Below are 24,463 nucleotides of genomic sequence, written 5' to 3'. Positions count from 1 at the left end.
TTTTTGTGCTCTGTGGTAAGGTTCCTCAGCTGGAGCTGTATGGGTGTGTGTGCTGGTGGGCACAAGAAGCTGGGCGCTCTTCTGGCGCCAAGGCAGGCATTGCCCACATGGCGGCTGTAGGCAGCAGTCTCCAGTGTCTGTGCTGCACAGACGTCTTGGCAGTGAGTTTCTCCTGTGGTCGCTTGCTTCCCTCTGCAGTTGTGCAAATAACTTCCTCCTCCCGTTGCCATCCCCCAGCACTGTATCCAGTTGAAGTAGCGGGGGAAATTCAGACACAATGCAATGAAGCCACTGGAATTTCTTTGTTATAAACCCTGAGGGCATGTTCTCATTAGAACCACAAGTTGTACCCAGCATTAGGCTCTTTCATGTTTGCATGGTTTCCTACTGAACTGCAGAGATTAGAGCCTGCTGTTAGCGCTGTCTGTCGATCCCTGCTTGGTTTGACAGCGAGGAAACTCTTCAGCTGGAGCTGGGAACGAAGTGGCTTCTTCCCCACAGCAGCTGTGAGTGCTGCCTGAGTGGACAGCAGCTTTACACACTGACCCAAACTGGTGGTGCTGTGGGGAACGTGGGGAGTAGGAACAGTGCAGTGCTATGGCCCAGCAACAGCAAGGAGTGGTGTGCAGCAGCTGTAGGGGATGCAGGTGCCTCACATGGCCGCCTTGTCAGGGTTCTGTGCAGCCCACAAGTACCTGACCACACAGATGCACATGGGAGCCATCGCGCAGCCCATGCTGGTCTGTGCTGTCTGCTGAGGGATTGCAGAAGTCCAGAACTTATGGGAAGCCACCACAGTGATATAAACACTACCAGCGTTTACACACCATTTCTGCACCTTTGTCTCTAGAGAATAAGAGCTGCAAAAACCCTCTCTCTATTTAAGTGCTTCCTAACTGCCCTAGTGCAGGAAGAAGCTGGTGTTCTGATTATCCCATATCTCATGGGCACAGAAGTGATGACTCCTGTAGGTCCTGCATGAATTCAAGAATCCAATCATGTACCTGCATTCACTCTCCTTGCACATGCCAGGCTGGGCACACACTGAGTTTTGAGGGTTCTCACTCAATCACTGGTTAGATGGGGTTAGACTAATGGTATTTATAAGTCGGAATGAAGACACCAATACGGAATTAGCAAAGACTGATGCCACACTAGGCAGTGTGTTTGCACTCTCTGTGCTTTTAAAAATGCCAGTGATGTTTTGGAAATCTCTGTTTTTAGATGGGGCTTCTTGAAGCTGTGAATTTCTGACCAGATGTGGAAGGGAAAAAGCAGTTTGCTTCTCTCTCTCTGCTATCCTGCCCAGTTCCCTCCTTTCAATACTGGCTGTGCAGAAATGCTTTCTTCAGCTGGAACTGGAGGAGTTTCCTGTTTCTGTTTTGTACAGGTAGGGTGTGTGTGGTCTAAGGGCTCCCTCAGGGTGAGAGGAGAGCTGACACTGGGGGCATTTTCTGCAGGGCCAGGGAAATGGCTCTACTGTCTTTTTCAGCTGTACCCATGTGGAAGACCCAAATGCAGGGGATGTATCAAGCACTGTGCAGAAATGTACCAGCGACTGAACTGAGGCAAATAGGTATGTTTCTTGCCACGTCTATAGTGATGAACTGGAGAATAAGTTGAAGTTAATCCCAAAAAGGGATGGATTGGGTCAAGTGCTCAACTAAGAGCAGGTAGAAATGACCTAAAGTCTTATAAGCTCAGGCCAAATATTGTTGTCCCTCAGTACTTTGCGTTTAGACATCTAGATAGGTGGATATACACACATAAATGCCTGCACACATGCATAGTGAAAATGTCATGCCTCTGCCTTGTTCAGAGCACCGGGTCCTGAGGCAGGACCCTGCCACAGAGCTACCACAGTGAGTTGAGAAGTCAGCCAAGTAATCTGGATGCTCACTGCTGTGCAAATACCAGAGATAAGGCACTGCTAAACAACGTTTCCTGTTTCTAAGAAAGTGGTGGAGGGTCAACATCTTTTTTATTTGTGACTCCAGCAGATAGATCCTTGAAGTGTTGATCTTATAGGTGAGAGAAATTTAGATATGGAAGGGATTACAACAGTAGAAGCAAGTTCCTGCTCCTGTGAATACTTGCGATCTATGTTTAGAATTCAAATGCAAGCATAATTAAACAGTGCTAATGAGACAGAAGGACTTATCTTCATTTAGTGTATAATTGGTGTCACTGATTTCCTCATTCGTTTTTTTCTAGTTTTAAAGCCATCTTCTTCCAGCAAGATCTGGTGGTAAAAGTTATCCCCAGCGAGGAAGTACCTGGCCCGGAGTGTAAATCCTTTTCAGGGGTGCAGAGTCAGCATCAGTAACTGACAGCAAAGTTACAGCCAACAGCCATGCCAGGTGCTTCTTCTGCAGTGTAACCTTCAAAAATGCCATTTCGTGTGGCGTTACAAAGACCGTACTGGAAAGGAAAAGGTAACATCTTCTGCTGAGGCAAAGAAAGCCTGGGAAGAGTACATACCTACCACTATCAGCTGAAGTTTCAATCTCTCAATACCCTCCTGCTCATCCATAAATTTGAAGCTTCCGCGGCAGCTTAAAAAGGGTAGGTGTGACACTGGGGCATGGTGGTGCCAGGTCGATGATTGGACTAGATGATCTTGGTGGTGTTTTCCAGTCTTAACGATTTTATGAACTCCAGGTGTCACTTTATTTTTCACTGAAGACCCTTTCTGCTTCTCATCTGCATCTCTGGTTTGCTTCAGGCTCCTTTTTAGCAAGTTTGAGGGTTTAGTCTCTGTTTTACAGCTGTGCTGCAAACTGCAGCAGTATCTGCTCTTTCCTGTGAGGTGGCACATTAATGACCACAGCTACGTATATTGCAGTGGCAATATGTGGTAGTGTGCTCGTGCCCACCTACCAACGGAGAGCACCGCTCTCCTCGGCCTCCTGAGCACTGCAGCCAGCATCCTTCTCTCTCTGGCTGCTCATGGGATGGTGCTCACTGCTTCTTCCAGCCTTCCTCCCTGTGCAGTCACTGATTGCCCATCACGTGCCAATCCGAAGCAGCTCAAAGAGCTTGTGAGCTGCAGCGCTTGTGAGCGCTCTGCTGGGGGGGAGGAGGAGAGCGAGAGCATCCCACACAGCAGCAAATGTTTCTCGTCTTGCTCCAGGAATTCAGCCCAGGCTTGTGCTTTGGATTGCTGAACCCAAGACTTTATTTCACCCTTTTTGAATGGGAATTTGAATGCTTGTCTGTAAAGAAAGTTACGCTGATTAATCTGAGACATAGGAATTACTATGTTTATTAACTGGAAAGCCATCTGGCTTTCCTGTCCTTTAACATACCTCTTTCAGCCTCTTGCTTCCTATATATATCACAAAAAACCACCTTACTTATTTTTAGCAAGCCTGTGCTAGCTTTTGAGAATGAATGACAGTGCAAGGCACAGTCCAGAAATGATGTGGGCTTCCTTTGGGTGAGTAAGGAAAGAAGAAAATAGGGGTGGGAGATGCAATAAATGTCGAGAATCTGAGATGCCCTTAGGCTTTAGCCTGGAGTATTTCCTCTGCAGCACAGGATATGGCAGCAGCTGCTGCCGCAGCAGGTCCTTTCTGACAGGACCTGTTCATATTCGTACTGAGACAGCACCCAAGGCAGAGGCCTGCAGGCTGAAGGTGAGCACAGCAAGGACGAGACCCAAGGCTGAAGCAATCAGTGCTGCCGGCTGGGGCGTCCTAGAGGCAGCCAGGTAAGGATGTGCTGCCAAGGCTCCCTGAGAGCTGTGTACGGCAGTTCCCAAGAAGCATTTCAAGAACATCTGGCTCTGTACCTCAAGGTTCTAGCCGCTTCACCCCAAATCCCTCAAAGCCTTCCTACTCCTTTGTGACATGCAGTTTAAAAATAATCAGAAGTATAATGCAATGCAGAAGGATGTTATTTTTATTCTTTTTTTTTTCTTTCTTTTTTTGGCTGCTGGGAATGAAAACGCACAAAAAATGTATTAGGAACAGTGCGTTCCTTTCCATTGTTACACAAGGCATGCCCAGAGAGCAAGCATGGTTTTTTCCTTTCTCTGACCAGGTGTTGCTTATAAGCTGCACAAGAAATACATTTCAAATAAGAAACATAACCCTTAAACAAAAGGTAATTGTTTTACAAATTCAGCCACTTCCAGTGCCCAGCATGCTCTTTGGCAATACAAAGGCTTCCAGTTGCTTCCTATTTTCTTAGCAGTTGCATTCCAGCAGGATTTTATCCAAACACTGTTTATATGTACAGGAACATCTCCTAATGTCTGAGGAGAGGGCTGAGCCTTTGGAAGCTGCTGCCACTGCCTGGGACCACATTTGTTCCATTCCCTGGTCTGTGAGATCTCCAGCCCACCTGAGGGCACAAACTGCATTGGGAAATGACTTCTCATACCTTTTCAATTCCAGCCTTACCATCGTGAAGGATCAAACCTGACGGGTGCCTGCTGACTGCTACAATCGAGCCATGGTCTATAGCATTTTCAACATTTTCTTCCAAATTCTAATGTTCCATAGGTAAGTTGTGCTGTTTCTCCCTTAGCTTGATTTTTCCAGATCTTAAAGCCGTGCAACCAGTGCACATCTCCAAGCCCATACAGTGGGAGATCTGAGGTCTTCAGTTTGTTTTTAAGGAGGACTGTTTTGAAGATTCAGAAAAATGTGTTTTCCGGGGAAATCAAGTTGGAGGATAAGGCAGAGATGGTAGCAAGGTGGGCACTGCTGACTCTTAGCTAGTGACCGAGCTGTGTGACACAGCACACGCATACTGCAGTGAGAAGAAATCAAAGCTGTTTCTCTAACAGCAGGTGAGTTTGTTGCAGATGCTTGGTTGTTTGTGGCTAACATTCATGTAGGAGCAGGACCTCTGGAATTAGCTGTTTATTCCAGGCAGTGCTGTAACAACCTCACAGCACAACAGAAGGTCCAGAGGAACCAACCCTGGGACCCCATTATGTTCAGCACCCCTTATCAAATGTACAGCTCATAGATCTGCGTTGCTTTTTATTAATGACTGTTACTGGAGGAAGGTCCTTTAATTAAGTGAAATCTTGATTTATCTGCCACCATCTTCTTACCTTACTAAGAAGCCTGTTTCAAGTACAGGCTTTGCGGCTTGTGTTCACCTCTCATTTTTTGTTTCTCAGTCTCTACTGGGCTTTCATAGCTCACCTAAACTGCAAATTCCATGAACCAAGCATGTAAATTTGCAGCCACTTGCCTCTGCAAAGAGTAAACAGCTCTCAGCCATGAGAACTGCTATTAAAGTGGGCTGTTTTGCTGGCAGAAGTGGCTTTCTCTGTTGCCATGGGTTGCCCAAGGTGATCCTGACCTCTGTGGTCTCTCTGAAGTTCTATTGTGGGTGAGCTGAGCAACAGCTTTTAGAAAGGATTAGCTGAGCCTAACAAATACAGGACACTGCACTAAGAAATTAGTACAACATTGCACAACTAAAGGAGGAGCCCTATCTTCTTATCCCATAGGATCAAAGGCTGAGAACTCGATTATTTGGTAGGGCTGTACTCTGCTTGCAAGCACAGCACAGTTGCATTGGCTGTCTTCTCTTAGGGGCAGAGTTCTGCCTTTGCAGGTGCACGAGTGTGTAGCAGAGAGGGGTACGTGATTGATGGGCAGAGATGGGGCTGCACTCACCTGCTGGGACTCAGGAGAAGGAGCCTTGCTGAGGAGAAGGTGACAAACTGGTGAACCCCTCTTAACACTTCTCAGCCAGAGCAGGTCTGTGCATGCCTGTCCTGGCTGGATCTGTGGCCTTTCACTGACGAGTCTTGCTGCAATCACTCACACCAAGTATAACATGTCACAAAAACTGTGCCTTGATACTAATGTGCAATTGAAATAATGTGTGAAGGATGTTCCTAAGAATGACTATTCAGTTTCCAGAGTGAAATTCTTATTTTTTTGGTTGCACACTGGCACCATAGTACATCTGTACACTATTCATAGTGGCACCTAATGATTAATACGGAGTTGAGGCTTCCCGAGAAGGGCATGTGTGTTCCTTGCTAAACTTACTAAATCCTACAGAAATCTGATGCCTAACAAAATATCGCTGCTTTATCTTTCACAGAGCTTTAATTCTTCAGCTGGAGTAGGTGATGGGCTGGGCAGAACTGATGAAGAATCTCCTGAGCTGGATGCAGTTTTGTTTCACTTGGGGAGCTGTTTTATGAGATTGTTCTTGCACCTTAAATAATGAATTTTAAAAACCCCAGTGTGAGCAGTGGTGAGTATTGGCTCCCCCTTATACGGCAGCTAAAACCCAGAGTTTCTACCACAGATGGTGTAGGCAAATCACATTAAGAATTTTTGCTTTTCTGTAGAATGCCCAGCACAGCTCTGCCCGGACATGTTAACGAATCCTTGGCACTGTCCTGAAGAATGCACAGAAGGCGGCTACAAAGCGTGAGTTGCTTACACACTGTTTACAGATGGAGAAATATTTTCAGTGTGATCTTTTTGCCTACATCCGTTACAGGATTCAAACCTAAAATGAAAGAGATTCTGGGTGCCCAACCCCAACTGATGAGCCAAACCCTCAGCTTGATGCCAGCAAGGCCTTTGTGGCAGGGGAGGGATTGTGAGCACATTTGACTAGTACAGACCAAGCTTGGTGTGTAATTGAGGAAGTCATCGCAATCAAACATCATTGATCCTTATCCTGTCCCCTTCAGCTTGATTCCTTAATCAGCACTCATTTCTCTGAGAGGCTGGAAATATTACCCAGAGCTTTTCTTAAGCATTTTATGATCTAAAACAAGTCCCTGCCTGTAAAGAGCTATTTTCTTCAAAACAAACTTTGTCCCTGCTCCCATGGTTAGCTTGGAAAGCTGGCAGCAGAACTCTGCATCTTTGAAATAGCCTAAGCTCAGCCCATTGCTGCCTTCAATCAGTTTGTTTCACAGTTACCTCTCTGTGATTCTTCACGGTACTATCTAGCATACAGCAGCCAGCTGGCAACGAATACACCGTCTGCTGGAGAAAAAAATAACAAGAGGAAATATCATCACTGCAAAGCCTGATCTTATGAATTCAGCCAAAAGGAACTATTGCATGCCATCTCGTGGCACCACACAGCTATTTCTCAGAAATACACTGGAGCTCCAGCTGTGTCGATGAGGTTTAATGTTTGATGGGTTTGCTTAAAAAAATGGCTGCCAGGATTCTAGAAAAGAGCCTATTGTATGGCCAGGCTGAAGCTATGAAGCATTCATCACTGTTAACCCATGTTTGTGCTCTGACTTTTTGTAGCCTCAGCAGCCATCTCCTGGCACTGCAGCAGAGACTCAAGCTGCAGAATGCACCTCTTCTACGTGTGCGTGTGATTACTCAAGCAGAGCTGTAGCTGTGCCCCTGCACTTGAAACAAACATCTCAACCGCTGAACAGCATTGGCCCCAGAGCAGCTTCTTGTGGAATAGGATGCTTCACCTTACAGTAAGTCACGTGCACATTCTTCATTCTGATTTACATGCAGGGCTTAAGCTGCCCATAGTATGGTGGCTTTGTCTTCTGTCACACAGGAAGAATTCCATATGTTGGTGTTTAAAATAAAGCTAATATGCCTATTCCTAATTGCTCATTAACAGATGAATACATAAATTCATGGAAATGTGGTTAGGTTAGCTGTCAGTCCCTCAGTGTATCTTAAGTACCTCTGTAAAAGTCCCTCTGTTCTAAGGGGAGAAAAGTCATCGCAAAACTCTTGTCAAGAAGTGATATAGGTACAGTTTCACTAAATCAAGCTAAGGAAATGTGAAAAGCCAGGACAGAGTACAATTGTATGACTTTAGGTCCTTGTTTAAGTGCCTGGTTTTTGACTTTTTTTTTTTTTTTTTTTTTTTAATGGCTTTTTAGCTGGGAAATTACAGCTGAACTTCTGCACCACTGAATCGCTTCCAGATTTGAAGCTGTGTTACCTTTAGCAGAACTGCTTCTGGCTACACTGAAACAATGCCTTCTTCCATTACTCTCATAATCATCACAACATGGATATATAAAGCAGTCAAGAAAAGACCTTAATATAGCTAACGGAAATGCATGATTTCAGCCTAAGCATTCTATTCTATTTTTTGGCTACTGGAGACATCTACGCAACTACAGAAGTCCACAGCTTGCAGTTGGAAAGCGTAAAACATGCCAGGTAACTTGAGGCATTACTGCAAAGAACATCATTCCACACTAACAGAAAAGGCATTAGGTTATGATCAGCATCCTGTTAACAATTGCTCTACATTGGGTATGTGACAAAACCTGTATTTCTGCTGCTCTTGGATTAGAGAAGGAAAGCAACTTTGTCAAGGGCTCTGACTGGGACAGTGTGTAGAGAAGTTCCAGGAAAGGCTGTAAGGCCAGTGAGGCTTTATGAAGCTCAGGAATAGCAGACGTTCTTTATATACAGCAAAGAAAAGAGGGAACATCCTTATTACAAAGTTTAATTCTGATATATATGATACTGGAATTACAAAATAAATCAAAAGATACATTCTGAGAAGCTCTGAGCCGTGTATTTACCAAGGCAGAGGGACTTCAAATTCCATGCAGTTGAGAAAATAAATTGCTAGCAATGTGAAAAAGGATTTGGGGTCTCTAACAGCAGATCTCCAAATAGATAATAGGTGATGAGGGAACATGCAGTGGTGGGCCAGAGGAAAGACAAATTCTTAAGGGAATAAAGGTAAGACGGGACAACAAGTGTTAGATAAGGCTTCCACCTGAACTAATTTGAAACGTTATGATCAGCAATCAAATGCAGCTACTGTTCTTAAGAGTGATCAGGCACACTGCATTGCCAAAAGGAGACAAGCTCCAGATAACTGATGACAGCTAGAAGTCAGACCATGGTTGAAGCATGGATAAGTGAAATTCCAGTAGTACAGAAGGACTGGAGTAGTGTGGAAGGAGCTGAGGCTGTCGTTGGAGTACAGCACACGTACCAGGTTACACAAAGTGTTTCATCTGCTCTAATCCTGAACATCAGTTTCAAAAAAACATGAATCACTTGCAGGCAGCTTTTGTGACTCGCTGCTACAGCGGATCTAACCACTGCTGACCCTGCCTGCATGCTGAAGTCTGGCATTCCTTCTTGGATCCATTCCTCAGGAAAAGAGCCTTTTTACTGGTTTGTACTAGAGAGCTGAGCTTAAACCAGGAAAACTTACAGCATTAAGCAAATAAATGTGCTATTTTCTCACACAGGATGAAATTCCAGGTATTTATTGCTGTATGTCTGCTTAATCCATTAATTTGTCTTACAGTAGTCATGAAGTGCCAAATCGTGTGCTACATGTAACATATCCTGTATTCCCTTCCAAATGCCATTTTACAGTGGGGGTGTGAAGCAGCACAGCAGCAGTCACAAAACATGGCTTGAGCTTCTCTCAAGAGCTTAAAAATAAGATTTGTATACAAACTGAATACCGACATGTTAATTAACAGGTCACTCAGCAATTCTAATAGAAACATCTTCAGGTGGAAGTTTGCACTGGTAAAATTTATGACTCAGACCAAACATCCTCATCCCCACTGCAGTAACAAGATACTTGCAAAGTCAAGAACTATGGTATGTCAATGTCATACGCAAGAACTGCTTCATTTCTATGAGAAGCAAAAATTGCTACTTAGAAGCAAGGAGAGGCCTAGCTAAGGCTATCAGCCTTTATTAAAAACATACAGGTCCAAGTTTGGCAGTGGAATTCTATTTACCACCTTGAATGTTTCTTTATTGTGGGTTTGGTTTTTTGTTTTTCTTTTTGGTTAAGTACAAGTACTCTTCTTCCCCTCCCACCAAGCTCACTTTATAAATCCCCTTTATTTTTATTATACCTCCATATTATTTACAGGACTGCTAAAGATTAAGTACAAACTAGTATGAAATTAATGATAGCTTGCTCTTCAAATATGTATCCCATGGCTAAATAAATACCGAGTGATCTGGAGTTACGATTCAGAAGCATGTGTATCTGTGATGCCGGATGCCTTCTCATTCACAGCAGGGGATTCACTCGATCTGTCAACAATAGCTGCCTTAGAAGTTGGGGTAGCACTATCCAAGGTGAGCGGAGAGGTCTGTTCTACATTTACAGCAGTGCCAGGGTCAACAGAAAAGCTTCCAGCTTGAGTCATGGTGGGAAGCAAATCTGTAGGCACTGTAGATACCTCTGTGACCAAAGGAAGCAGAGGAACGCATTTTGGTGGCATTAATGGAGGTGTTATTCCCATTAGATTCAAAGGCGGCAAAGAAGGAAGGGTTGGCATACCTAAGAATAAAAAAAAAGGGCAGTCAGCTGCTACATACCACACACAAATCTAAACAGATTCTGTGTTAGCTTAACATTTTCCTTTTTTCTAATCCCCTGTATATCCTTGGAGAGAACTCAGCAAGTTTGTTTCAAAGGCTGATGCATTTATTTCAGAATCAAAAAATCAGAACAAACTCCAGTTTGCTTCTAGTCCTCGAGAGAGATGGGACTAAAATACTAATACTGATTATTAGATTTTTCTGGCCAGCAACAAGAAGCTAGTGAGAACTTACTCTGTGCAAGCTTCTAACTTCTTTTTGCTTGCTCCACATGCATCTTCAGCACTTTGATTCAAAACATACAGGTAATATTAGTTGAAACCTTTGGCTTCCAATCAAGGTTCTTTGATCTTTGCTAAACAAGGAAACACTCTTTTTTCTACCTGTAAAACTATGTACTTTCTTCCTTGGCACAGGACAGTCCCTTTGAAGAACATAAATTGTGTAACACAAGATGAAACAACTAAACAGACAGCGGCTTAGCGCTCCTTTCTCTCCAAACATCTTCCTTGCCCACCCAATCTGGGCAGTAACGTCAGCTCCCATTTCCAGCAAATGCTCCATTTATCCTCTTCAGGACTCCACCAGGTGGTTCCAAATGAGCATCAAAGATCGTCACGGAGAGACCTGCTATTACAGCATTTCAGTTTGCAGGAGCACTTACCAGGCTGTACCATTTCCGGAACGATGTGCGGTGCCGGCAAATTAAGTTTGGACAGATCAGTCAGGTTGGGGAGCCCCGCTGGCAATGGCATCAGACCTGAGAGAAGAATGAAAAAATGACAGTTCACAACTTGTTGTTTCCTATCTCTGACTGCTTCTGAGATCTTACTGGTTTTAGTTAAATTTTACGATTCTGCTTTACATTTTACCATTCTTACATACAAAAATGCAGGTTATCCTGAGTTTCAGCTATGAGGTTGTGAATGAACAGTTGCCTGCTGCAGGAACCCTGTACCAGTAAAATACATAAATCCCAATGCTTTTCTTATTTCAAGAAATTAACAGGTGTTTTTTCCAAAGTTTGGTTTTCGACAAAGATAGTTGTCTGATTGCAACACTGTACCAGAAGCCCTCTTTTCTTAATCTGAGCATAAAAGATTATAATAGAAATTCAGAAGAAAACAGCATTAAAAGGTCAGAATTAATATTAGTACTCATTTTATAACTAAAACACAAAAATATGTAGAAAAGGCAAAACAGCAACTTTCAAAGTTAGGAAGGGGTGAAAATACAACACAAACATGCACAAAACACAACAGATGCCCTTCCGTGATTGTGTTTGCTGCAGAACATCTTTTCCCTTCCGATTTTCCTGTCCTAGCAGAGCTGCAGTTCTGGCACAATGGCTCTCTTCCTACTCTGTGGTTTGATTAGTTCAGGGACTATTCAAGCTCTGACTTGAATTGTTGATGCTACAGTAACAATGGGGAGAAGAGGGAGAACATCTAAAAGCAGACCACAGCACAAACATTTTGATTAAAAGCAGCCTTCCTGGCCTACCTGGAAATTTATTAGCCACAAAGGCTGACATCATATAAGTCAAAGACCTTTCAGTTCAGTTATAAGCAGTTTGTTTTGACTCTTTGCAATCCCTAATCTGAAAAATATGGAACTTCACACAGATTCACTCAAACTTTAAACCTTGATTTATTTAAGACTGACAATTTCACTATTATGCACATGCAAATTGTAAGCAATATCGTGGTAATTTTCCAAAAGGCAACCACATTATTCAGAGGGCGAAGTGTATGAAAAATCTGTACTTTCAGGTTTGGGGAAAGGAGTTATATGCAACAGGAAATGAAAAGCCATTAACAGAAGCCAAACTTAGTGATCTGCCCTTTTACCTACACAGTACAAGACTGAAGTTCCCTCCCTATAAGCTGGCAGTCAGCTTTCCTACTTCCTGTAACCTTCTATGTTACAGAGCATACCTGCAAATATTACTTCAAATGTTAGTCTACTTGTCTCACAGCATGCACAACAAAACAGAGTTCCTTCAGCATTTTGGGACGCACAGCTGGGTCCGGTATTACTGCACCAACAACGTGGCAAAACCCCAGACAAACCTTATTTGCACTACAAGTATTTCTGGCATACCAGTGCTCAATACATTGGTCGTTATCAGAAATAATGCACAATACTTCTTTAGACAGACATTATTTTTGTGTTACTGGTTTAGGTTACTAAATAATTCAGGAACAGTAACTACAAGGTGCAGCTGTATGCTCTTAGCCATCTAGTTATATGAAGAACAAGCTAAGCATTAAAAAGAAGGCCACTAAAATGGAGTCTTAAGAGGTGAAAGAAATGCAGCAACAGGCAAGAAATGCCTTCCCGCATCTTTTTGCTACCCTGATGTCTGAGAGAAAAATACAAAGTGGCATGCAGCTTCACAGTTTCCAAAGTATTTTGCAGCATACATTGTGTGAAGTGTAACAAGTAACAATGTACCACCTCCAGGACCACAGCAAATTGCATAGCTAACGCCTGGAGAAATCCCAATGGTCTGTCTATTGTGCGGGGGCCTGACGGGTCAATGATTATCAGCTCTCTTTCCAGCTCAGCCCTCTGTGCTACAGACATGCTGTGCACATGGCTCTTCAAAAACAATTCAACATTACAGAGGATGCATAAAGTGTTTTGATATTAAATGCCTACACAGTGAAGCTGTGGTCCAACCACCCCCAAAAAAACAGTGGAAGAGACTGGCCTTTTCCTTTTTCCTTTTAAGTTTTTGTTTCAGGAAGGTCTCAAGCCATGTTACCTACTCACCAGGTAGTGTTGTTGCTGGGTTAACTGGTGGCACGGAGGTAAGGGACTGACTGACCTGTGGTGGTAACAACGGGACTGTCGGAACTCCTGCTGGAGCACACAGGAAAACAAATGTCAATTTTAAGAGTACTACACTTCAGTGACTGTAGTCCTCAAGAGAGTACAAATGAGTAATTGCTCACAGGAGATTTTTTATTTGCCTTAAGTAACCATGAAACACAAAGAAAAATAGTATACGATAAAAATAGAATAACACACATTTTCTTTCTGACAGAAGTTATCAAATCTCTTCTGAACAAGTAAAGCACACTGACAGTGTGAAATACATTATTACAGCACTCTAGCCTTTGTTGTTCAGAAAAGTTTGGGAAAGAGAAAGAAGTTTATTTTCCCTCCTGCCCTCTTTTAAACCAATGGAAACACGATAAGTTTTTCAGTCAGTCTACCTGGGCATTTCAGGAGTAACTTCCATACTGACCTGTACTGAGAACATTACTGACAGCAGTCGAGGGTGAGCTAATAGAAAGTCCTGACAGACTCTGCTCGAGTCCTGCTGGCCCAGGGGGTAATGCCGGTGAGGGGTTAACTGATGACAGCTGAACCTTTCCAGCAGGAAAAAAAGAAAGTTACATAATCAGGGTTGGTTTTTGTAAGAGCCAATAAAAGCAGAATCCCATAATCCAAATTACAGAACCAAAGAGGTGACTACAGCTTACCTCTGTAAAGCCATCTTTGAGAGGACTGAGAGATGCACTGGGCAGCTGTCCTGGGAGAGAGATTTTCTTTCCCTCTTCAAATGGGCGTGTAGGTATCCTATGCAAATAACCATAGCCAATGCCACACCCTAGGCTTTTAAAATATGAACACAGACGTCAGTAAAATGACTTCATTATTAAGACTCCACAGGAAGCAATGAACAAATGACTCAAGGTGGCAGCAAGTTTCAAGATCAGCTCTGTACAATCATTTGTGTTTACAGAAAAAAAGGCCAAGTATCTGCTATGGAGAAACAACACCATGAGACAACAGAACCAGGAATTCTGTGACTTTCAGCAATAAACATTTAGCACAGAAGTTTCACTGTTATTTAAACCAACCAGTTGTATCAGCTGTATCACTATGGAATTCAACTCGTACCTGTTGTTTGCAGCTGTCTGTTCAGGGTACTGTGCAACAATGCAGGAATATACTACAGCCTCTGTTGTATTTGAACTCTAATGCAGAAAGCATTACTAACTAAAACTGAATTTGAAGTAAATACGTAATTGACTACAGCAGAAACCCCTTGGATATAAGGCAAGTCTTTTTTGGGTATTGCAAAGAACTGAAGCAAGCAGCTTTTAGACTAGTGCTGTAAGAAAGTTATGCCACCCCTCTTTGCTCCCAGTAGTGTACTTTTTCTCTTACCTGCCTTCTCCACCCCAGGCAGAATTTGGAGTTATCACCACTTCCCGGCAGTTATCTGTGTCTGTGTTATATACATAAAGTTTTAATGGCTTTGCTTCATGTGTTTCAATAAGGGAGAAGAGATCTTCAGTCTGCAAAAGGATAATAACGACCTTATTTATCATGTTGTCATTATAATTTGACATGACACCAGCTTCCTAGTCTTAATTTTCCATAACAATCTAGTAACTGCTACACAGTGCAGTCGTGGTGCTGCTGTTTTATCCCAACGTCAGCTGTGCTTCACCAGCGCAACTCAGAAGGCATATGGGACAACCTCAGATTTGAAATCTGCTGTTTGAATTACTTAACATTAGCATTTTGTAGTCTAATATCTGCCTTCATAAAGATATTTAGGAGCAGTTCTTAATTTCCATAGTTGCATTTAAGCACAGTGAAGAAGCAGTGAGTCAGAACTTCTTTTTTGTATTAAGTTACTTCACTTAGCACTGATAGAAACAGCCCTAGTGTATTTTCTATTAAGAATAAAAATAAATGAACATGAAGAAACTTATGTACACATATACCTCATTCATGACAGTATCTGCTCCAATGATGTAATCACTATGAGGTCTGAGCCCAGCTAATGCAGCAGGAGAGTTTGGTTCCACTTCCTAGTTTTAAGAAGGAAAGTTACAAAACATTATAGAACAGCTAGGGTGCTGCAGAACAGCTTCCATACACACTTCACACAAGTTTGGGGTCAGACAGACAAACCTCTCCAACTCTGATCCAGTTTTCAGCCCAGGGAGTAAAACAGACCCTAAGCCTATAGAACAACATCTGCGTGACAGTCATAATAGTTGCTGTTACAAGGAGTTCTGAATACTGTGCAGTACCACTGATAGAAATACAAGACTTCCTAATGCTCTCAGACACTGCTTTACTTCAAAAGCCTTTCAAAAAAAACCACAGCCAATGAACAGAGAACCGAGCAATTTCATCTCACACCTTGCACTCTCCCTTGCAAGTCACTTTCCAGTAAAGAGACTGAGAAGGTTTAACAGCAAACAACAAATTTTGGAGAAAAAAAAATAGTTGGAAGTTGTACATACCAGTACGTGCCACACATTTTCATTGGCCCCATCGAAGCTGCAGAAACGGATGCTCACCCCCAGCAGGCCCTGCCCACCCCACATGTTGCTGGGGGTCACTGATGTTTCCCTCAGTTCCAGTGTCTTGCTGCTGTACACCAGCATTTTTACAGGTTTTTCAACATTTGCTTTCAACAGGTCCTTGAGAGTGTCATTGTCTTTATTCTGTGAGCATTCAAACAAAGTCTGATTTAGTATTGAACACAGCAAGCATCCCATTCCACAGCAACACTTCTGTATTTCAGAGGCCCAATGAATGCAGGCATTCTTAACTCTGCAATTAAATTCTTATTACACAAATGCCAGAAGACCAATTCCAAACTGCAAGTCTGGAGAACTAACTACAGGGCCTACTTCTTATGCCTCCAAAGAACAAAGTCCTTTCAAGTAGAGCAGATATGCCCAGAGAAGAGATCAGGATAATTCACTGTAGGCTGAGCTCTTTCCACAAGCTCTCAGACATGCCCTGCAGCTCTGCAGAGGCTTTCATGAACACAGCCACACGGGAAGAGCTTACCCACAGCTTCTTACTACTGCTCTGATGGTTTGCTCTGCTTGGAAACTTCCTCACATGATAATAGCTTCCCAGCTAATAGCTTTGACTACAGTTCTTCCTATCAACTTGTTTCGAATGAAACTAGTTCACAGGTTCTCACGCAGGCAGCGTTAGGACGTATGGTGGGCACTAGCACAGGCAGTGGGAGGTACAGCAGCAGGCAGCAGTCTCTCCTGCCAGTGCAGATGTTTGCAGAGCACTGCATCCCCACTCCTCAGCTTCATTTCTGATAGAATTCTAACTGTAAGCTGAAAGAAATTGATCTCTGAAGCAGTCAGGCTTTCCTGTCTTAAGCCAAGGATATATTATGCACATTTCAATAAAAGAAACAGAATTATCTATAGCAGTAAGATTCCCAGCACACTGCTTGTTTCACAGTCATTATTACACAACAGCAACATACTTACCAATCTCGAACCATTAATAGATACAATAAAATCAAAGAACGGCTCCAATCCAGCCCTGTGACCTGGGGAGTTTTCTTGTACCTAAGAAAATTAAACAAGAGTTCAGCAGAAGTGTACCAATGCTGAATTACAGAATAGAGTTGTATTTCCAGTTGAACAAACCGTAGTTTTGGAAGGTGTTGATAATTGTACGTATTTTTAATTCGTTCAAATTTAAAAGAAATCTCTCATAAATAAATAAATAAATAAATAAATAAATAAAAGGGAAAGGCATAACGATTATTTTAATTGAGGAGCACCAACAGTAACCACTCGCCCAGTCAAACAATTCTGAAAATGTTGGTTAAAAAGCAGCATTTTTCCCCAGAAGCACCAACAGCAGGACCTGCTTTTAACCTTACACTTACTAGAGGCAAAGGAGAGCTGCAGCTGTGTAAGCACAGGTACCAGCCCATGCTCACACGTCACCTGCTGACATTCTTGACCCAGCTCTCTGAGAGCACCCACACAACCTGTGATGTGCTGCCATACCAGCACAAGCAAAGGGATGTGTGCCGTCCTGCAGCCGCCGCCACTCAAATCATTTGTCTGCTGCACTCACACGGGGCACAGCTACTGGCCACACCACTCGGAATGTGAAAGTATGCTTCTCATTCCAAATGGAGCAGCTGACAGATGTATTTTTGTGTGTTGCTTATTCATGATGACATGCATTGCCAATAGGCAAAAGAAACCCCAATACAGCTATCAGATTTCTCCTGCAGCCTTTGGGGCGAAGTGTACCTGTCTTCATTTGTAAGCTGATTCCTCGTTAGCTTTTTCTTTTACATGCTACATTCATCTTCTAAAAGTTCTGTGAAGTGTCAGCCTTTACCGTGTGGTTTGTCACCTCTTAATCCACCTGACAGACCTGGTACAAATCCGGACACTCGTTCAGTGCCCCTCTGCTTCTGCAGGAATTGAGCTTTCTTAACATGACTCATCTAGAAAAAAAATACTGTAATATGAGGAAAAAAAACACATTTGCTAGCTACTAAAATTGGCCTGTTTGAATCCGTTTACCTCCTCCTGACACATTTACAATGTCAGAGGTTGGAAAAAGCTCAGATGATTCACAGGGAGCCTGTTGTAACAGATGCCAGAAGCCTAGGACATTAGTGCCCCATAGTCTCAACATTCATTAAAGAAAAAATAATTCGGAATCAGTAGTTCCACTAATTGCTTTCAAAATTTGGTTAAGCAGCCAAGTACAAAGTCAACATTATCCCAGTCAAAGCAATAAAAACAAATGAGTACAAATCCACAATTCCAAGCAGAAGTGTCTCTGCAAGGTGCCTGCCTGCACCTCGGACATGCTGCTCTGCACTGGGGTGCTGGCTGTCAGCTCAGCAGCCATGTGGCAGCTGTGGGAGCACAGCTCTGTGCCAGGCAAACAGCCCGCAGCTCTGCCAGCCACACTTGTGGAGACGCTTCTATAGGAGCACCTACAATAGATGAGGATTGTACATGCTCAGCATCCATCAGCATCAGGCTCACCAGCACCTGAAATTGACAGATTCTGTGTTCCAAGTGCATTACTTACAGTCTGCCCAAATGGATGGAGGGACTGTGAGTTCCCAAGTTCTAATAGATCTGATTGCAGCAATTATCTCTACACGTTGCACACCTCCTCCCAAACCCATCAGAACTCTGAACACTTCACACGGTCAGTTTCTAAGAGTGCATGCAGAGGCTGCCAGGAAGCTGTGTCTGAAGGAAATCAGGGCCTTATAGCTGCATAAATCACACAGAAGTACACAGCTGGACATCCCCTTTCTGCCACCCTGCTGCCCGTGATGTACAGGTTCAGGTACAGTTCTATATTTCCCAGCCTTGTTTGGGCCCAGTGACGCTGACGGAAAAGTATTTTTACACCTGACAGCCCCAGATAAAAACCCAGAAGTGCTGAGCTCAATCCACAAGAGAACTCCCCTCTCTAAGGAGGTGACAACTTCAGCACCCCACAGCACCACCATGGCCCCCAGCTTTCAGTTGCATCCCACTTCCAGACACCAACAGCCAGCACCCAGTGCACTGCACGGCTCGCTGCAGGGAGCTCTGAGGTCAGGGTGCTTCTGGGAAGTGCAGCAGTAAGAGATTGAGCTCTGGTGAGGCCACACCTCAAGTACTGTGTCTAGTTTTGGGCCCCTCACTGCAAGAAAGATACTGAGGCCTAGAGCAGGTTCAAAGAAGGGCAACAAAGCTGGTACTGGGTCTGGAGCACAGGGCTTATGAGGAGTGGCTGAAGTAGAGGGAATGGCTTCATGCTGCACCAGGGGAGATTTAGGCTGGACATTAGGAAATACTACTTTTCTGAAAGAGTGGTCAGGCACTGGAATGGGCTGCCCAGGAAGGTGGTGGAGTCACTGACCCTGGAGGTGTTCAAGGAATGTTTGGATTTTGTGTTGAGGGACATGGTTTAGTGAGTACTACTGGTAATGGGTGGATGGTTGGACTGGATGATCTCGTGGGTCTTTTCCAACCTTGGCACTTCTGTGATTTCTGTGGTTTCTGATAAGCAGTGTCCTGGGAAACAGGAGGGCACACAAACCTTGCTATGACCGACAGAAATAATAAAGATCCCATTTATCTGTGCGTAAGTTCTCAGCCCCTGGTGCATCTTTGTACTTTGCAAGTATTGAGTCACTTATCTTTGTAACTGAGTAAAGATCGAGGAGAAAAAACATAATCAAGTGATACCACTCACAGTTGCTAGAGCAGGCAAGATTCTACCTGTGGCAGCTTGGGAAACCTCGTTCTCTAAAAGCCAGCTGTTATTTCAGACATATAAGTTACAGACACTGTGGGTAAATGCCATGACTGTCTATCAGTGAACAAAAGCAGAGGCATAGACTATAGGCAGAAGCTGTGGAACTGCCACTCCAAGAGGCTTTTAAGAGCAAGTGAAGAAAATCCATGGAATGCTGAAAGCCAGGAGACAGAGGAAGGCCTTGTGACCCCTTCAGCCCCATCTAACTGTGCAGGACTTCAGTTGCTCACTGAGATGGCTGCACTTTGCTGTCAGGGAACAAGTTTCAAGGTCAAGGCACTCATAGTCAACTGTATCACCATGAAAACTTTTCCAGTAAACACAAAGTTTCTTTTTGCTGAAAACACTTTACTTTCAAACACTGTAACTCTATGCCTACATAGCAGATGTTACATTTTACACATTATAATAAGGCTGTGGTCACAATTTTAGGCCCTGAGCTACAGTACGTGGAACTGTGTGGAAACCATGATTTATGAAAGCAGACAAGGGCTCTCATCACCTGTGAAAGTAGCATATCTTCTACAAGAGCCACTTAAACCTCACAGAAGCCTAGCTTCAGTATGTAGTTTTAGTATGTATTTTAGGGAGCAGAAGCTCCAAAGCTTCCCCCCTCCAAAATAAGAAATCCTTACTAAGTATTTACTTTATTAGAAACAAAGTGCTGCAGAAATAGGTTGGTTTGGTACTTCTTTTACACGCTCCACAATGGGTAATAAAAGTTCATGATGTAGTCTATAAGTCATTCTTGTTATGTCTCACAGAATCACTTTTACTTCCCTCAGATATTTCAAACACACGACACAGTATAACTGCATTGAATTTCTTTACAAAACAATCTGTTTTTGAGACAAAAAGCTCCACAAGCTTTTTGTAAGAAATAAATTCCCTCCACATGGCATCAGATTTTACTGTTAGTACAGAGCACTTACATCAGGTGTTCAAAAGCAGCCTCCTTTAGAAGAGAAAAATCCTCTTCATGGCTGCATGCTTGTAACTTCACCACAGTGAATGGAGGCACTCCAATTAAGTTAGAAATCTCAACTTTGGGCACTGTTGGTGAGAACAGCACACAACACAACATAATCTCCAGCATTTTAGATCATTTATTTCAGAAGGAACTGACAGATTGCTCCAGATGTGTGCAAATTGCAGCAGTTATCCATTTGCTCTGCTGAACAAGTTTTCAAAATTCTCTTTCTATCTAGTTTGAAGAGCGTACACAAATGTGTATTGAACATGCACAGAGGCAGACTGTTGCCCTACTCTGCCACATCACTTATGTTAAAGGACACACGTTTGCTTCCACCAGAAGAACAACCAGCAGTGACAGCTCCTAGCAGGAGCTCAGGACACGTGCTGTCAGGCTGGGAGGCACTAATGACAAACTTAGCAGCTCATTGCATGAATCACTAAAGGAAAGTCTACAGCAAAAGCATATATGACAAAGATGTGCCCTAAAAATTGTTCCAAACATGTGACAGATTATTAGGTCTGCCTATGAAGAGACTATGGTAACAAAACACTTTGTAACTTTTGCCCCCTCTTAAAGAAAAACCAGTTGTATTTCAGGGCCTAGGAAGCTCAGCAGGGCAATCCCCAGCAACTCTTTCCATCACATATGCCTGTGATGAAATTGCTTTCCTTCTACAGTGGATTCATGCTTCCTGTTATATGTCCATGATTAAAAAAAAAAAAACTCACAACAAGAGCAATACTGCTAAAATGCAGTGCAGAAGTGCCAAAAAGACTCAAGCAACCTGCAGAAAAGATGAGATAGATTAACAATTAAAACCTTCATATTATTCACCCACTCCGTGTTTCTGGTCCTGTTTCAAGTGACCAGCACAGCACCTCCCACCAGCTCAGCAGGGAGGCAGTTTGTGCTGTCTCAAAGTCTCGCTGTAGGCAACCCGGGCCTCCCAGCTCTCGCTTGGTTTATCCTTGCTGACAACTTCTTGCAGGGCTCCAGGGTCCTTCTGAACCACATACCCCACTTGTTTCATGGCTTCCTGACATGCAGCTCTCATTTACCCACCCCACCCAAAGAAATACTTCTAAAAACCGGAAACAGTTCTTCTGAGGTTTTCCAACACTGATGAGATCTTCAAGCCCTACCACTATATTCATTTATAAAAGTTTGGCTTCTCCAAAGACATCTAACCCTATCTGAAATGGATCCATAACGCAGGTATACGCAGATACAGATATATATATGATTTGCCCAATTAAAACACTGAGCTCACAAGTAAAGCCTGCTCGGGTTCAGAATGGAAGTCAGAACAGCACTGCCCAGCACTGCTCATCAGGGTCAGGTGCAGAGCAGAGCTCCTCTAACAGGGAAGTTGAATGTTCTGCCATTGAAGAACTGCTTGCAGAGCACCCACTGCAGAGTCACACTTGGAAAAATTAAGGAGGAAAGCTCTTGCCAATATATGTCACATATATTTCAATATAAGCAGTGCACACCACAGTTGTTGAACTTCAGAGTTTTTCTCTAATTTGGGCCTGAGATCCCAACAACATCCAGTACTGGTTGAGCTCCTTCCTGACCAGGATCATGATGCAACTTCAACGTCTAACAACAGAAAAAATAGTTGTTCACAGTTGTGGCATCTGAAGACATCAGCAGGAGGGCAGGGCAGTGACAAAGACCCACAGAAGTGCCTGTGGGTCCTTCCCTGTGCTTGATGGGGAAATGCTGTCTTTGCACAAATGCACTCTGTCACCATGCACCTAGCAATTGCATTTACAAAGACTGTTAATTAAACACGGCCACCTCAAGCCACAGCAAAACCACTGCAATCAAAAGGTGCACAAATGACAATAAAATTGTCAGATTCTAGGATTACAACAAAAAACACGAGGATTAGTAAGTTGTGATGCACCTCTTACAAAGCACAGTGCACTCTAATCAAACGGCACGAGCTGATGAGTCTGACAGCACTAACTGCAGACTGCTTATTCTACAGCCACCAACAGTAAAAAGCAGCCAATATTATCACCATCCCATGCTGAATGAACAAGTCTCTTTCAGAACACACCTTTCACCTGTCAAACTATAAACACATATTTTGAGGTGGAAGAAAAAAACGAAAATGGATTATTATATGTTAGTTAAATAAGAAGAAATAAACAAGGACCAACATGACTTTAGCTTATGTGGCAGTTTCAGCACATGACTGTTTGGATCTGCTCAGAACGTCACTGCCTGCTTCCCAAAGGCATCATACAAGATCTTAACTCCTGGAAGACTCTCCATTCATTCTCCACACACAGAAACCAGACAAAGCAGCAGTAATTATCTGGACAGGCTGGAGAGCTGGGCTGAAGCCAATGGAATGAGTTTCAACAAGGCCAAATGCCGGGTCCTGCACTTCGGCTACAACAACCCCAGGCGATGCTACAGGCTTGGGGCGGAGGACTGCGTAGAGGAAATGGACCTGGGGGGTACTGATTGATGCTCGGCTGAACATGAGGCGACAGTGTGCCCAGGTGGCCAAGAAGGCCAATGGCATCCTGGCTTGCATCAGAAACAGTGTTGCAAGCAGGAGCAGAGAGGTGATTGTTCCCCTATATTCAGCACTCGTGAGGCCGCACCTCGAGTACTGTGTCCACTTTTGGGCCCCTCACTGCAAGAAAGATATTGAGGCCCTGGAACGTGTTCAAAGGAGGGCAACAAAGCTGGTGAGGGGTCTGGAACACAGGACATATGAGGAGAGGCTGAAGGAGCTGGGAATGTTCAGCCTGGAGAAGAGGAGGCTCAGGGGAGACCTCATTGCTCTCTATAACTTCCTGAAGGGAGGTTGTAGTGAGCGGGGGGTCAGCCTCTTTTCTCGTGTCATTAGTGATAGGACCAGAGGGAATGGCTTCAAGCTACGCCAGGGGAGATTCAGGCTGGACATGAGGAAGTATTACTTTTCAGAAAGAGTGGTCAGGCACTGGAATGGACTGCCCAGGGAGGTGGTGGAGTCACCGACCCTGGTGGTGTTCAAGGAAAGGCTGGATGTTGTGTTGAGGGACATGATTTAGTGGGAGCTATTGGTAATAGGTGAACGGTTGGCCTGGATGATCTTTTCGGTCTTTTCCAACCTTGGTGATTCTATGATTCTAATTCACAAGGGCAGTTTCTGTGCCCTTTCCAAAAAGTGCCCACCAAAAGGTGGCACTGGCTGGAGGCAGAGAGCTGACACGAGAGGACTGGATAACAGCAGCCCCCCAGAGCAGCACTCACCATAAGGGTGCTGCGTGAGGCAAACACGCAGCGATGTGCAGATGGCTGTCAGCTGCCGGCAAAGTTCCTGCACTGCCCCGCGCATCAGATCCCAGGGCAGAACCCACCCACCGTGCTACAGCAAGGACTCCCAAAAGGCCGCTCACAGAACAGCCTACCGAGATATCTGCCGCACGCGGAGCCGCGGCGAAGCAGAGCTGCGCAGTTACTCCCGACAGCAGCGAGGCCTTCCCGGATCTCGGGACCCGGCCGGTAGGCGCAGCGCTGCCCCGCAGCACCCGACGCGCCTCCCCGGCAGCGCCGACGCATACCGCTCCCGCCAGCCGCCGTGACGGAGCGCCTGACAGCAGCGTGCGGCGCAGCCCGGCCCTACGAGCGCGTGGCCCGCGGGCAGCACGTCAGAAGCATTTCCTGAAGGGCGAAGAGGGAGAAGCGGCACCCCGCCCGCCGCCCCTCCGGCCCGGTAGCAGCCGATGCGCAGCCCTTCGCGGGCCGGGGCCCCTCGGCGCGGCCGAGAGCTCGAGATCGACCCCGGGAGCGGCGGCGTGGCCCGATCCCGCTGGCTGGGGCTCCCCGCCGTCTGGACGGGGACCGCGCCGCGCCGCCCTCAGCCCCGGCACGGGGTAACCGCCCGCCCGGGGGCCGCTCGGGGCGCGGAGCCGGGGCAGAGGCCCGTCGGCGGCCGCGGGCCTACCGGCCCCCAGGGCCCGCGCCCGCCTCCCTCACCCGCAGGACGTGGTAGCCCTCGGTGCCCCCTCCAGGGATCTCCACACTCGGCGACGCGCCCATGGCGGCGGCGGCCGCACAAAGCCCGGCGGCACGGACGTGGCAC

At 44.8% G+C, this 24,463-nt stretch overlaps 2 protein-coding genes across 10 annotated transcripts in view; one reads left to right on the top strand and one right to left on the bottom strand.

The window, feature by feature from the left end:
- Positions 1-11,097, top strand: part of TLK1 (tousled like kinase 1) — an 80,469-nt gene extending 69,372 nt beyond the window's left edge. For 3 of the 8 annotated variants that reach the window (XR_006179588.1, XR_006179589.1, XR_006179590.1), the window contains 8 exons: positions 1,225-1,390; positions 1,493-1,576; positions 2,215-2,565; positions 4,401-4,508; positions 6,079-6,234; positions 6,332-6,413; positions 7,260-7,444; positions 7,865-10,593. The gene's annotated coding sequence lies outside the window, so the exon portion shown is untranslated. Of the gene's footprint in view, positions 1-1,224; positions 1,391-1,492; positions 1,577-2,214; positions 2,566-4,400; positions 4,509-4,624; positions 5,550-5,580; positions 6,235-6,312; positions 6,414-7,259; positions 7,445-7,864; positions 10,596-10,723 lie in introns of those variants that run through there. The other 5 variants (XR_006179586.1, XR_006179585.1, XR_006179583.1 and 2 more) reach the window with 5 other exon arrangements.
- GORASP2 (golgi reassembly stacking protein 2) lies at positions 8,427-24,463 on the bottom strand. 2 transcript variants are annotated; one of them, XM_042874516.1, is made up of 10 exons: positions 24,358-24,463; positions 16,589-16,669; positions 15,587-15,790; positions 15,059-15,145; positions 14,493-14,623; positions 13,802-13,934; positions 13,564-13,687; positions 13,086-13,175; positions 10,972-11,067; positions 8,427-10,266 (listed from the first exon to the last, which is right to left on the bottom strand). In XM_042874516.1, the coding sequence occupies exons 1-10, from the start codon at positions 24,418-24,420 to the stop codon at positions 9,947-9,949; spliced, it is 1,329 nt and encodes a 442-aa protein (XP_042730450.1). In that variant the 5' UTR covers positions 24,421-24,463; the 3' UTR covers positions 8,427-9,946. The 2 variants fall into 2 exon arrangements, with proteins under 2 accessions (XP_042730450.1, XP_042730451.1); XM_042874517.1 differs by having other exon boundaries at positions 13,086-13,172.

Source organism: Lagopus leucura, unplaced genomic scaffold, assembly GCF_019238085.1.
Source record: "Lagopus leucura isolate 7727_CA_CO unplaced genomic scaffold, USGS_WTPT01 Super-Scaffold_100012, whole genome shotgun sequence".
NCBI classification, from domain to species: Eukaryota; Metazoa; Chordata; class Aves; order Galliformes; family Phasianidae; genus Lagopus; species Lagopus leucura.
The sequence above is the reverse complement of the archived record's forward strand: the minus strand, read 5'-3'. Positions and strand labels throughout refer to the sequence as shown.

Bases quoted from the DNA above. Each gene is read 5' to 3' on its own strand.
- GORASP2 (XM_042874516.1), bottom strand. From the start codon at position 24,420: ATGGGCGCGTCGCCGAGTGTGGAGATCCCTGGAGGGGGCACCGAGGGC. The intron at 11,068-13,085 runs GTGAGTAGGTAA...TTCTTCTCTCAG, and splicing joins CCCAGCAACAACACTACCTG to GTCTGATGCCATTGCCAGCG. The intron at 10,267-10,971 runs GTAAGTGCTCCT...TTTTATTCTTAG, and splicing joins TCCGGAAATGGTACAGCCTG to GTATGCCAACCCTTCCTTCT.